At 39.4% G+C, this 14,873-nt stretch overlaps 1 protein-coding gene across 6 annotated transcripts in view; it reads left to right on the plus strand.

The window, feature by feature from the left end:
• Nucleotides 1-4,063: 4,063 nt before the first annotated feature.
• Nucleotides 4,064-14,873, plus strand: part of LOC111973369 (adhesion G-protein coupled receptor G6) — a 51,617-nt gene continuing 40,807 nt past the window's right edge. For all 6 annotated transcript variants that reach the window (XM_024000713.2, XM_070446544.1, XM_070446545.1 and 3 more), the window contains exons 1-3: nucleotides 4,064-4,387; nucleotides 8,218-8,306; nucleotides 14,485-14,835. In XM_024000713.2, the coding sequence (XP_023856481.2) occupies nucleotides 4,386-4,387; nucleotides 8,218-8,306; nucleotides 14,485-14,835 (442 nt within the window). In that variant the 5' untranslated portion in view covers nucleotides 4,064-4,385. The remainder of the gene's footprint in view (nucleotides 4,388-8,217; nucleotides 8,307-14,484; nucleotides 14,836-14,873) is intronic.

Genomic DNA, 14,873 nt, shown 5'->3' on the forward strand with positions numbered 1-14,873 from the left:
TTGATGGTTGGTGACCTGTTTGTATATACTGATACTGTCTGCTTTAGTAAACAAAACTGTCCAAGCAAGAGGAGGACTTTTGTTCAACAAGAAGGGGACATATACGGTTGGTTTCTTGGACATAGGTTTAGCCTAGTCCTAGACTAAAAAGCTATTTTAATGGAGATTAGCCATTGTGCATTCTTTTTAGTTGGGGACTAGGCTTAATCTGTGTCCAGGAAACCGCCCATAGAGAAGTAATGTCACTTTAGTTGAAAGCCCTTCCCTTCACGAAACTTGTACTTTTGTATGCTCTTATCTTTGACAGCAGTAGATCGGTCCATCCTCAAATATGCCGAATTTTCTGAGTGAATTTTGTGTTTCTAATATTTCTAAATTGTTCATTTAATTTATCGATGTGTACTTAAATGAAGGACTCATTTCCCTGTTATTAAAACACATCAATTAAAGTATTTAGGTCATTGTTCATCATTTTATACATTTCCATAGTGATGTTGAACTGGGAAATATTGAAGCATGCCAGTGCTCCACACCGTAGAGACAGCAACAGTCTGTTGAGTTTTTTTTGAATAGATTTATCCAGAACGCAACATCCCTCTCGACTGCTGTCTCCACTTGAAATGTATTTAACTAATTTGCTCTGTTTATGTAGCCAAGCTTTGAAGATGACCTTCTCTTCTCCCTTTTAGTGTTCGTTTGATAACAGTAATTGAACTGTAATGTACAGCCATTGGCGATTATTAAAATGTGCTGAAACTCTAAGAGCAGATAATTGAGTGGACCTCACTGTGGAATGTTCACTCTGAAGGCTCATCATATTAAATACATGTTTAAATGTGTATATCAATGAGATGAAAGGAGTGAACAATTACATTTAGAGCATTTGTAATATCTCCAGGTAGTCCCCTGCTGCATTACAAGGGGCATTGAAATGAAATGCTGGAAATTAAACCTTTAATGAACTGCATGATCCCTGACTGACATTTTTGAGTCCTGCATTTCCAAAATACCACACTGATACCTTCCAGCACATTTAGTTTATTCAATCAGGTTACACTCCATTAAAATATGAATGAGACAGGAGAAGTACCATGAATACCAAGTCCTTTGAGTGTCCTTAGGCTTCTACTCATTCAGGTAATAAATAATTAGTCGTCTGGGGTGATGTTCAGGTTTGCTCAACCTGTTCAATGTGATTACTATTCTTAGTTTCTTGCTGTCATCACGCTCATTGTTCTTCTTCATTGCCTGTTGCCTTAAGAGTTATACAAAGGGCATTGGCCCTTTATCTCTCGACTGGCTGAACTATCACCACCAGCATCTGTATTTGCCTGAGTCCCTTCCTTCCTTGTTGATGGGCATGGTGTTGATGCAAATGAAAATCAGGTGGATTCCTTCTACGTATTTTTTCTAGCTGTAAAGTTTATGGGGGAGAAAAGTCACACGTCAATTGAAATCGGTAATATTCTCTCTGTGACCGTGAACAACTGCACCTTAAATCTGTGCACCATGTCCAGTCAGCCAATGAGTGGCTTGAGTTATGGTAAGTATTGGAGGTGATGGGGACAAGATGCGGGCATGTGTTGCTTTCCACAGTTATTTTACAACATTTCAATTTATATTGTTGTGATGGTTAGTATACCACCCGTACACACTGCTCACATGACATCAATACTGGCACTATTTAGCTCACATGACAGTACTGTGGGAACATCAGCTGGGTTTGATCATCCCTTTGTCATGATTCATTATGTACTGGTAGGAGAACAGCTACTTCTTTGGCTTTTGTAATAGTTTAAAGCCTCCCCGCCGTTATAAAACAGCTGTGTCCCCAGCTGTAAAGGTCCCTCACAACTGGAAATGGAATCACTTTTGCCAGGCTATTGTCTGTCATTTAGGGAACCATATCTGAAAGTTAGTATATAGCTGTATTGTCACCCCATAAAACTCTCAATGTTCTATTCTATTTTGGGATGTTTTGGAAGATGGGATAAAGTGCTTCCCATAGTTTCATTCAAAGATCTGTCATGTCTAATTATCTTAGTAGAACCCCCCAACCCAATTAAGGAGCTACAATGAAGCCAATAGTTTTATCAACAATAGAATACATATCGTTTTGTATTTTGGCTGTGGTTAAAGCTCAACTACACAAAAGTGATGGCTTTGGAGAACGAAAAGATGAAAAAGTGTATAAGGCATGCAAATTCAGCAACCTAGACTAAGCATTTTGTATTATTCTGTACGTGAATCCAGGACACTCCATTTAGTATGATATATTATGGTTCATATGGTAGGTATTCATTTGTGGATGTCCATCCATTTTGTACACTATGTTACAAATTACAATTCGTATGATATATTACGAATTTGCTAAACTTATATGTTACGAATTCTACTTTGTTGTGACTAACGTTAGCTAGGGTAGAGGTTAGGGTTAGGACATGGGTTAGCTAAAAGGGTTAAGGTTAGGGTTACGGGAAGGGTTAGCTAACATGCTAAGTAGTTGCAAAGTAGCTAAAAAGTAGTAACTAGTTGAAAAGTTGCTAATTAGCTAAAATTATAAAGTTGTCCGTGATCAAATTTGGATTGCTAGATGTTCACATAATATAGACACCCACCCTCCTTTCATTTTTGCCTTAAGTAACCTGTCTTATGTAACCAAACATAACATATCGTACTAATTTGAGTGTCCCAGAYGTATGTTTACTATGTTACATCTAGTCTATGAGACCAGGCTGAATTCAGATATCCAACCCTGTTAAGTTATCTCAAAGGAAGATCATTTTAGACTGCCATTGAAAGCAAATTACTTGGATCATTCATGACCTACATACTAAATTCCACTACGCAGGAACTTGTTTCAGTCCTGTCCTCCCTCAGTTCAATAGATTCCATAAAAGATACACTGTGCAGAAATTACTCAGCAATTTCATAGTTGCTAAAATTCTAATAGTTCATTTCAGTTTATGTTGCAAAACAAGCAAGTATAGTATAGAAAATCATTGTACCATCTAAACCGCGGKGAAATATATTTTCCATAACCAACAATATTGTATTTTCAGCTGTTTGAAGCTGGTGTAAAGTAAAACAGGCTAAMACTTAAGAACGGGAAGCATAGAAATAACGCACATAGAATGCTACTTAGACTTGCTTTCAATGAGAATGACAGAACTATAACACAAGTTTTGGGGTTTTGGGTTCTGATGGTGTTAGACGTTTGAACTAAGCTCATTAAGCATTTATAAGATATTCTTCAAAACATTAGGAACATGTTATATCCATGACATAGACTGACCAGGTGAATCCTGGTGAAAGCTATGATCCCTTATTGATGTCACCTGTTAAATCCACTTCAATCAGTGTAGATAAAGGGGAGGAGACAGGTTAAAGAAGGATTTTTAAGCCTTCTGACAATTGAAACATGGATTGTGTATGTGTACCATTCCGAGAGAAAATGGGCAAGATAAAATATTTAAGTGCCTTTGAACGGTGTATGGTAGTAGGTGCCAGGTTCACCGGTTTGAGTGTGTCAAGAATGGCAAAGCTGCTGGGTTTTTCACGCTCAACAGTTTCCCGTGTGTATCAAGAATGGTCCACCACTATTCTTGAAACCATCCAACTTGATACAACTGTGGGAAGCATTGGAGTCAACATGGGCCAGCATCCCCGTGGAACGCTTTCGGCACCTTGTAGAGTCCATGCCCCGACGAATTGAGACTGTTCTGAGGGCAAAAAGGGGTGCAACTCAGTATTGACTACTCTGTGTATAATGAATTTTAAAGTAAAATAAAATATTTRGCAATCGCAGATTACCCCTTTAAAGAATGTTTACTTTCTTTGTGGCATGGCCTACTGTCAGTCCATGCTGCAACAGTAAGCATCACAGACACAGAATAAAACAATTATCATGGGACCTAATTATGTGGAATCTGTGAATGTCCAATTTGTCAATTTTCACAGTGTGGTGGAGAAGCAACTGCTGTAGAATTCTGGATGGGTTTGCAGCATTTTGAGCACATTTTCTTAACCCCTGGGACTTGCCTGCCTGGCTTTAGTTGAGGGTGGGGCGCCAGAGGGAGAGAGAACGTCCTCTAGCTGTGTGCAAGGACACGGCCCTGAACGGTAAAACAGCTTTACTGCTGTTTCAAGCATCTTGCGGGACGGGGAAAAGGTTCATCAATCGATTTGAGTTTCGACTTTGGGATAAGTGCGTTTTTGCGTTTATACACTGAATTGTGATTGACTGAATTAAGTTTTCAAACGTCGGCGTCTCACGAATTTGAAGAAGTTTCCAAAAGTTTTCCAAAACTGCAAACTCCAGTCGGACGACAGGAGAGGAGATAATATGATTCTTCAAGGAGACCAGCTCCCTCTCCAATAAGATCATGTAAGTTATTTAAAAAAAAAGATTGCTCATGGCGTTATTGTCAATGCTTGACTTTTTCATTGTCTTAGAGATTGTTCTGAGTGTGACCAGCGGATAACTTCATGGATGTTACATTGTTACACTTTGTGTTTATTTACTAAATGTATTAATTAGCCTATTGACTTTGAGAGTGGTCATAATGTTTTCAAAACACAGTCAACAACTTGTTCTGTATAGTTAACCCATTTGACTGCTAATGTAACGCCGCTGGCCATATTGCTATAGGGTTTTCATAAATTCATGTTCAGTAGCACTCAAGACCTGGTAAAGTATTACATGCTAAATGCAAACTGCATGATTATGACACAAAGTAAACTCAACTACTTTAGAGGAAGTGAAAGTTGCTTACATTATAGAGAACAGCTTTTTCACTAACATGGATTTTCCGCCTAGCTCTACTGAACACACTACTGACATTACTRAACAATAAAATGAGTGAAATTCGTATTATTTCCTCATCTCTCTGGATGCTGTATTGATGTATACCACGTTTAAAAAAAAAATCATTTCTACCAGATGTTGTATCTTCATAAAGACTATACATTGACATGCGCTGTCTTCTGAAGTGTAATCAGCATGTGAGAAATTGCTKTTGAATGAGTGTTCTTATAATGTTCTTCACTGGTGTTACACAACCCTAGAATGTGTTCCAAAAGGTGATGTAAACTGAACGATTACAGACTAAACTCACAGCTTCCAGCCAGTTCCATCAGGTCCTCAATGTGGGGCTTCTCTGACAGGACAGCAAATATTAAGAGATGTGAAATGAAGTCACAGAGAATCTGTTGAAAAGAAGATGAATAGCCTATACCTGCCCCAGGTGGCTGATGTCAGTCACTCCAATAAACTGGAGGATTTAATTAAAAATCAAAGTCTTAATCTGATGGCTCTCATATCCTGAGACCCACAGCTCAGTGATGACACTATACCATTATAAGGCATCCTCAAAGGAGAGCTCTGTGAAGGGTGAGAAAGACAGGCCTTTAGCTATCATAATGAATGTGTCTGAAGATGGTTCATGACTCTTGTTCAACCAGTCTTCTCTACTATAAGTACACTCTAAACATGTATTCCTACTAGTTTGGATATGGATAATACTGTCTTCATCTATGTTACTACTGCCCATTTTTTATTATGAGGGCCTGGCATCATGGACGTACGTATGTACAATGAAATGGATGGATGGACGTACGTACAATGAAAATCCACCCTAGCCATCAGATGAATCAGTCTTTATGTGTTCTCCATGGGACCCAAAGCACTGACCTCTCTCTGCTTGTTTTGCATTCATATTTACATATTTTGAGAGAAACAACTTTCAACAAAGAACACTTTTTCTCTAATGTCAGGAATTGCATGAATTAATGTAATAAGCAAGCAATTAATTGAGTCTTGTTCTCTAGGCCTAATGCTATAAAATATGTGTAAAGATGTAATTCACTTCCTTATTTTTTTCTTCTACATTTGAAAGGCTACTGTCTACTCGACTGTTTAGGCTACTAAATTTAAAAAAGGGGATTGTTAGAAATGTCAACTTTATTTCAGAGGTTTCCTTCCTTTGTACAACACACAATCATATCCAATCATTTCCAATAACCATATTAGTTACTATTTGAATAGTCAAAGTAACAATGGATGACTTTAGAATTATGAGAAAGTATATACGTGGCTTTTTTTGTGTGAAATTTGTATAGACTGCTTTGCCATATTTATACTGTTTATACTGAGTCTGTTCAGAAAGAATATTGACTGTCCTATGAGATAAGGTCGTGGAGTTATAAGGTCGTGGAGTTATAAGGTCGTGGAGTCGTAAAAACGCCAGTTCTTCACTACTGAGTATTGTTTTCTGAATGACTGTAAGATACGATTTTCCTTCCTTCTCTTGATGAGATCACCTCTCTTGATCTTTGTTTCCTGGTAGCCATGATGAACGTGATGTCTGAATAAAATATGACCAGGGATCATGGCCTTTGTGTGGTTGGCCTATATATATACTCCATATCACTTCTCTCGGTGCTCCTTCTGCTTGCGAGGAAGTTGAATTGCGATACTCATCATCTTGTCTAAGTGAGTTCCCCGGCAGGGCTTTGAGTTAGGACGCWGTGAACTTGGGAGGGCACACAGTGAACAAAACAACAGTGGGTCAAGTTTAGTGAATTTTGTGAATATAATGATGTTATTTATAGTCTTCATTGAAGCAAGGGAGAGGGTTTGGTATTTTTCCATACTCTGATGCTGTCGCTGCGAAGATGCTCTGAGTCACCAGGATCACATTGATGTCAGTAAATTACTATCCCGTGACTACAGTGATTGCATCTCTTGAGGAATCATTCAATGGGTGATACCTACTGCCTACTGAGAAAATGCAACATAGAAAGCTTTGAAATGTTATTTTGAATCTTCCTCCAGCACCACCCAGAGCTCAGGCAACACCTAGAGTAATTGGTATCAATTAAGCCCAGACCAGGCGTGGCTATTGGCTAATGAAGGTAGTGTTTGGTGAAGCGGAAAAGCAGTCCATCCAGACAGAGTCTTGCTCAGTGTAGTGGAAGTTAACAGAGGAGGCCCTTTCCTCTCCAAGATTGAGGAGGCGAACAGGGCCTCTTGGCAGATGCTCCATCCTGTCCATTATAGTTTAGGACCACAGCAGCTCAACCATATGAGTAGCTAATAGTAGCTAACCCAGCTCTGTGAAATGACTTGGGTTTGGAGTATACTGTAATTTCCTGACTGACTGAGAGGTTTGTTTGTGTGGCCTTGAGTTGATTGAGAGAACGTTAGAAAATGAGGTGATACAGAAATGTTAAAATGACTCAGATTCAGATTCAGATGGGGTCATGGGTCACGTGTGAATTCAGAGAAAAATGACACCTAGAAACCAAAGAGAAACATCCTCACATGACAAGAGGTTGATTTTGTAGTATCTCTGTAATAACTCCACATCGATGTACAGTATCTGGACAGCAGAGACCCAGCAATAAAAATGTGTTAAGAAGAATGGAATGACTCTGCTTGCTATTTTTCTCTTCTCTGTTCCCATCACATTGCATTTTTCATTCTGTATTCTTGCTGTGAACCTGGTTTAGATTTGTACTGTTTGATTGTTTTGTTAGTGATTTATCGAATTCACTTAATAGCTGTACATGTTAGATAGGATTACAATGAATTTATGCTGACTAACTTGTGTATACATTTTTATGTATCGATGGTGAACTCCTCTCAGACAATGTGGACGTTTCATATGTAATTGTTTTATTTATTTATTACATTTTAAAGACACAGCTTTTATCCATTAATTGAATGATATTCCTGGAATGTAAAGTCTACAGGCAAGAGGGTTGTATATACTGTATGTACCCAGAGATCAAAACAGCCACATTGGTTATTATGGGCATGGCTAATGACAGTAATTGGTGTATTTTCCTTTCGTTATTATAATACAATTTTCATGTTAAATTCAAACAAGGAGCATTGAATGAACCACCACACTGATGCAGTCTGTCGGATACTTACCACTGGTGCTGTCTAACTGGAAGTCATTACAACTGACATGGGATAATTATTTAGCATTATATAAAAAAACTGCATCTGCTTCGCCGTTGTCCCTCGTTGTGCAGAAAAATATGTTTCCATACCACAAATACATMATTTAAACTTTCAAAGTGGACTCAAATTGCAGACCCATCAGTATGAATAAAGATACTGTAAGTGTGTGTGTATTTATGTCATTTGTATGACTATAAGACGATAACCAGTATGTCTCCGTCCTAATTGTGATTTGTGATTGACAGGGAGTCTTACATCCGTGGAGGATGGTGGCGATGGAAGTTCCGTAACGTCCTGCCAGTTGCCCTGCTGTTGATGTCCGTGCAAAGACAAGGTACACATTGATTATACTATTGGCGTCGCTTGTGTTTTCTTATGTTTTGAATAGTAAGCCTCCTGAAATAAAAAATAAAAAATGGATTTTGATTTCTGATTGTTTCATTATGATTGTTAAACTGTATACCATTGCTTTCTCTCAACATTGCCCTCCTTTCATTCTATGTCTTTTTTTCTGTTTCAATGATTGTGCTTGTTGCGCTTCTGCTTTCTCATGTTCGTTGCTTCTGTTAACACTGGCACTCATTGTTTTACATATGTACCTTCAGAATGATTGGACACCGAAAGGCAATTGTTATCCACAGTACAGTAGTTTGGTATCAGTAGCTATCAGGCCTATTTGAAAAATGTGTTGCAAGTCAAACTATGCACTGGGCAGAAACATTGGTGTTACCTATTAATCCGTTCATTGGTGATAACTGATATACGGGTACTGTAGATTCCATGAAAGCACAAGACAGTCATGATATCTAAAGAAATGTCTTACAGTACATGGGCAGTTAAGTCTTGGATAAATACTTGTGGCAGTACCCGTGATGGATAAATGCAGTCATTATGCAGTATTGGATAGTGTCACTTTAAACAGATGACAAGACACTTTTTATTTATCACCACCAGGTAATCCCAAAAGGGGATTTAAATATGTGTTTCATTACCCTAACAGACTCTGAAAGAGGGTGACTGTTTCCCAAATGACAAATAAAAATGTTTATGACTTCGCTTTAGTGCGTTTTCATTTTGTCACGTGCGATGTTTGACAGCAAAAAAACAAAATATAATTTTGCCCGAGAGTGCCKTTGGACGTTCTGCTAAGAGTCTTTAGGCTCAGGATGTGTGTAGGTCTTGGCTAATGTGTTTACCACACGAGCTAGCCCTGTTGAAGCCAGAAAAAGGCCTCCACTCTGTTCCAGTTCAGGCTTTATAAAGCTCACACCACTTCTCTCACCTAAGAGATAAAACATTGTTTTCCTGCATGTTGTAAGTCTGACTGACTTGGGTATTTTAAGCAGTTCTGTGTGTTCTGTAGTTTGTTTTTAGAAAGCATAGTCTTTTTTCTATTTGTTACATGTCATAGCTGTCTGTGTTGGTTGGTATTGGCAGGCAGACCTGAAGCAGAGACATTAATAGTTCTGGTTGGTGTTCAGATAAGGCTTGGATCATAGGAGATTCAGTGCCGGGAAACAGGGCATGTTTTAAGTGTTTTTGGTGCCAGAGAGAGAATCAACAGAGTGATCTCAACTCACAAACAATTATTGTCATAAAATGCTGTCCCATTTTTACTATTAAATATATACCATCTATCACAAGAAACAGGGGAGAAAGATATTTACTCACAAAAAAGAAGATAAAATTGAAGATACAAGGAAAATGTCAATCGAGTTCCTTTATTAAGTAGGACATCAAGAGAGGAATTTTGACTCAGATATGTCAACAGTTTATGATTAAATCCACATGGGTATCTGGCACCACAGGGCAGAGAACTCCCATTTCTGTTGTATTTGAATTGTGATAGGACACTTCTTACAACCACAAATGAACAGAACGTCAAGTTTCCCCCCATCAATTGGCATTCCACAAAATATGATCTATGCTATGTTAAAGTTTTGACATTGTCATAACATGCGTGGGTGTGTTCCTGGTGATGAGCTATGGTCTCAGCAGACCTTTGAAAACAAAATACAAATTGGCAGAGCTGTTCCGTGCTCCGCCATGTTACAGCAGTACTGTACTCCCGTGTGTTAAGAAGATGGGGTCATATGTGATTAAACTGCATGGGCCTCACTCCCCCACTCAATTAGCCCTCTCATGAAAGACAGGGGCGGGACAGAGACCAGCTGAGATACAGGTATCCCAGGTGTGCTGCCAGGAGACCAGGAGGGGGCCGCTTGAAAGCAGCCGAGTAATCTGGAGGATTAAACTTTCCTCAGAGGTCCTCCATCTGAAAGAGTCTATTTTTAGGCGGTGGGAGTGTCAGTGAATGTTTGAGCCCCTTTCTGCCCGTCTCTGCGTATCTGGCATTCCATCCCTTGGCACCATCCCACTGCAGCCTGCCCTGCCGCCTCTCAAAGGAGCTTTCTGATCAATCCCTGTTTTTTAGGCACTCTCTTCACTGACCTTCATCGCCCTTCACATTTCAGTCATGCTGCAGCAACAACACCGTACGCATTTCATTACAGGTCAGCGTCTTCAGGTTTATACAGTAACAATGGGGTTTTGTGTTCTTATGCTAATGTCTCATTAAGATTAGAATGCTTTTAATCATGGAAATGCAGATTCCCATCTCTTTGAAAGTTAAATGTATGCAAATGTTGCTCTTTTAAATTCTGTACTGTACACATTCACTTTTTGAAACCCGCAATTATTGAACACATTGCCAGTCAGAATGGAAAAGACTTTGAATATTGAAAAACAAAGATGCCTTTTTATTTAACATAAAATTACTTTCCAGGAGTTGCTGCACATGATGTGCTGAAGCCAGCTATAGTTGACTCTCACATTGGCAGAAATTAGTTGTAGTAATTATGTTCATTGACTTGCWTCATAAACTGTATTAACTGAAAAAGAGATACTTCGATGTGGGTCTAAATGTGTACGTGTGCATGCGTGTGTGTGGATGTGTGTGTCCTCTGGGCCATGTGAGTACAGAGGGGCCTGGTCAGTCCCTCAGCAGCGGTCAGGTCTTGGTGTTTCTACTGTTTCTTTTTGACATACAAACTGAGTAAACATCATTTGGCATGTTGTTTTTCCTTTTGCGCACCACACACACACCACACCAGTGGCTGACAGCATCACACACACACACAAACACAGACCCAGACCAGTTGTCAAACGTTGATCCCATTACTTGTTTATTCAACTCCTTAGCGTGAAGGGAGTTCGTTCATGCTGTTGTTTTTTCTCTGGACCCTGCCAAATGTTATGAAAATGCCACCATTTTGTTGGGAGGGATTCTAGTTGACTCCACTTAATTATAACCACAGTTCTGTTGGAATTCTTGTTGTCTATGTTGTATCATATTCTGAGGAATCACTCTTGTTGTTTAATGTATCTTCTTTTTGATGTTGTGGAAGTAAAACAGAGATGGTTCGTCGGGACGTCCTGGCACACTCTCCAACATGTGTTCACATTTTCAATAACATGATTTAATTACATGGAGTGTCTGTTTTGCATTAGTTTAGTTAAAGCCTTATAATTCATGTTATTCTCATAACATGGAAAAGGGGAGAAGAAAACCATGTTCAAAGCAGAGTGGATCCAGGTAATTAATTTTATGGCAAACCACTGTGTTAGAACTCCCTACTGGTGGCAGAATCAAGAAAGATTCAGACTTGCCAACGTGCTAAGTGGTACATTTAGGAGCGAAGGGTAATAAAATAAATGACCTTTATTCCTTGCAGTTGTGCTTGTTCCAAGAGCGTCCAAAATCAGTATTTTAATGTTTACACACTTTTTACTTTTCTAATTCAGTCGTATTTTAATCTTATTCAAGTGCTGGCATGACATGTGGAAATAAATCAGACTGATACTGCTTGTCAAATGTTTTATTAAAGTTGTATGATTCTCAGAGGCCAGTTTCCTATTACATAGAAATGTGGGGATCCCACATAATGTAACCTACAGTGTAGCTARATACTGAGGCTAAATGCTTTGTGCAATTGGAACCACAGAAAATACCAAAGCCTACATTCTGAGAGTAAATTTGCTAGGATAAATCATTAATACTTGTTGGATTAAATACCTGTGGGACTTATCTCTTTTAGTTAAGAACAACATTTACATTTAGATGTGTTTATGTTTGGTTTACGAAAGAGATAATGGAATTTCATAGCATTTAAAAATTTGAATAAATAATTAATACTTGTCATTGTGACAATTGTGTTCACTAAACAGTTACCTACAAACACGGATCACGCTTTTGTTATGGCAAGTACGTAAAAAATACCGGTCTGTCATCATTGAGGCTAAGAACTTGATTGTTTCTCCTTAGATCAATCTAGAAACCATTTTGCAAACCCAATCACAACTCCTGAGCTCACAAATGTGCGCCATTGTAACCTTAATTCCCTTTTTACATGTCTCCTATCGATGGCTATCACGGTCATCATTTGCATTGGTGTTACTTCCTCACCAGTGTTTGTTCATCTCACTGTCCCTTTGTAGCAGTTTGTGTCATTGTAAAGTCATATCCCAATGTCATCCTTCGTATTTCTCTCTGTTTGGGCATAGCTGGTAAATCACTAGCGATTCTGACTGGTTAAAAAAAGATACCCAGCCACTTTATTACGTCACTTATCTTAGATTTTTGGGACTGTGCCCAGGGTTGTGACCCTGATGAATCATAGAGGCAAATGAGAGGAGCTCTCGCTTGCTCTGTCTTTCATCTTTCACTCAAACACTACTAATGAAACAAGTGCACAGGGCCAGTATGCCACATTCGATTATGTTTAGGACGTTAATTGGACTGTTTGGTAATCCCTTACATCCATAAGAATATAATATCTTTCACTTGAAGCACTAATTGTATCAATCTGTGTTTATTTTGTAGATACGTGTGGCTGTTACTTAGTAGCTAGTCTGGCTAGTCTGCCATGATTATCTATCATGTGATATGTATGAGAATGCTTGAGACGCTGTTGGCTGTAATATTTTTTTCTTTGACTAGGCCTCACATATTAGGAGGTGTTTTTAGACAAAGGAACAGCCACTCTATGCTGTAATTCGGTCAGCCTGAGTGAGTGGATTTAGTTTTTAGGGCTCTCTTGACCCTCTCAGCTGAGAAGAGGGCACATGTTGGCAGGTATAACAGTGCCACAGGAGGACCAGGCTGTAATCTGAACCAGCATCAGCCATCCATTGTGGGGTGCATAACACTTCTAATGAGTCGATTTTCTGAAGCAAGAACAACTCTGGCCTGGAATCAGGTGATAAACAAAAACGTGTGGTTTTGGTAGGAATTGTTTCCAGTAATTGGAGATTTTGCTCTTACTGTTATAGAGAATTCCCTCGACCCTCTCCAAGGGTAGAATTCTCTGGATTGTTGCCATCCAGGTTTCCTGATCCCTGATTTGATTCAGTTTGTAGAGAAATGACACCGCAAAGGTAGCATTGTTCCTGCCTGTAAGCCATCAGCCACCAGAATCAGAGAGTTAGGCGAGCAAACGAGAACACCCAACATAACCACTGCTGATTTCCATTGTATGGGTTTTGTCCAGGGTTTGGCTTTTGATGTGTAATCCAAATTTTACTGACATTTCATCGAGAAAGACTTACAGTTACAGAACATTTACTGTTGCTCACAATCAAGTTCAAAAGTTGGATCAAGAAGCTTATGGAGAAGAGACAAAAACGATTACTGGCCATATTGAGATTGCGGAATTTAATTCTGTCTTATTAAAGTTCTAGAAGACAGTATTACATAACCGAGTTAAATGACTGTTAACAGTTCTGAAAGAGATCCCGTCATTATGCAGGCTTTATGTGTTTTCTGACTGTACTACTTGTTTGAGTTGCGCTTATGTTTAGATGTCTGCAGACCGCTCTCATTTTTATTCACATTTAATGTTTGTTTATGCTAAATAGAATAGGCGGTCTTGTACTTTGTGTTGGATGCCGATCAAGAACGCCACTTGACCAACTTGAATTGCTCCGCAGTGGGTTTTTGCTCTTGAATGTTTCTGCCTCACTCCAATGTTTGCTATGGTTTTGGCTCACATATTAGACTGGCCTGGGTAAACAGGAGTCATTGTTTTCTGAGTGAAGATTTCTTTCCAGCCTATTAAACATTTTCTCTGCGCATAGTCTTCAGGTTACCTTTAAATCATAGCTTTGGTATTTTATAATCTCAACATACATTTTTTCAACTGCATGTGTAGTATGAGTAGCTTTTTCTACTGACTTACTCTTGAATCTTTGCTACTCCTAATCGAAATCTCCTGTGAGTCTAAACCTGAGATGGTCCCTGTTGTCTGACTCTGTCACTGGTCCACTAACACAGTCTCTCTGACCTCTGACCTTATTACCTGGCCTTGCACTGTTGCACTACTGACCTGACTCCTCCTCCACTGCCTTACTTGTCCCTTGTCCTGTCCTGGTGTCCTCTGGTGTCTCCTGGTGTCTTCCTGTCCTCCCTGGTGCTGGGATGTAGTAGTGACAACATGTCCCTGTTTTTGGTTCAGCAGTGTTGAGCTGTAGTAACTCCAACTGCGTTGTGGTGCTCAAGGACTCCCAGGGTACATTCAACTCCCCCTGCTACCCACAAGATTACCCCAGTAGTCAGGCCTGCAAGTGGACTCTGCAGGCTCCAGCTGGATTCATTGTGCAAATAACCTTCCTCGACTTTGAGCTTGAGGAGGCCCTTGGGTGCATCTACGACCGCATCATTGTCAACACGGGCAACCAAGATGTTAAGTTTTGTGGCTTAACAGCCAACGGACTGACGCTAAACTCCACCGGCAATGTGATGGAGGTGTCATTTAACTCAGACTTTAGCGTCCAAAAGAAAGGATTCAGTGTCAGTTACAGGCAAGGTATGTTTTAAAGCAGGCAAGCTTTCTTTTCTGTTTAC

The sequence above is a fragment of the Salvelinus sp. IW2-2015 genome, linkage group LG14, assembly GCF_002910315.2.
Source record: "Salvelinus sp. IW2-2015 linkage group LG14, ASM291031v2, whole genome shotgun sequence".
NCBI lineage: Eukaryota > Metazoa > Chordata > Actinopteri > Salmoniformes > Salmonidae > Salvelinus > Salvelinus sp. IW2-2015.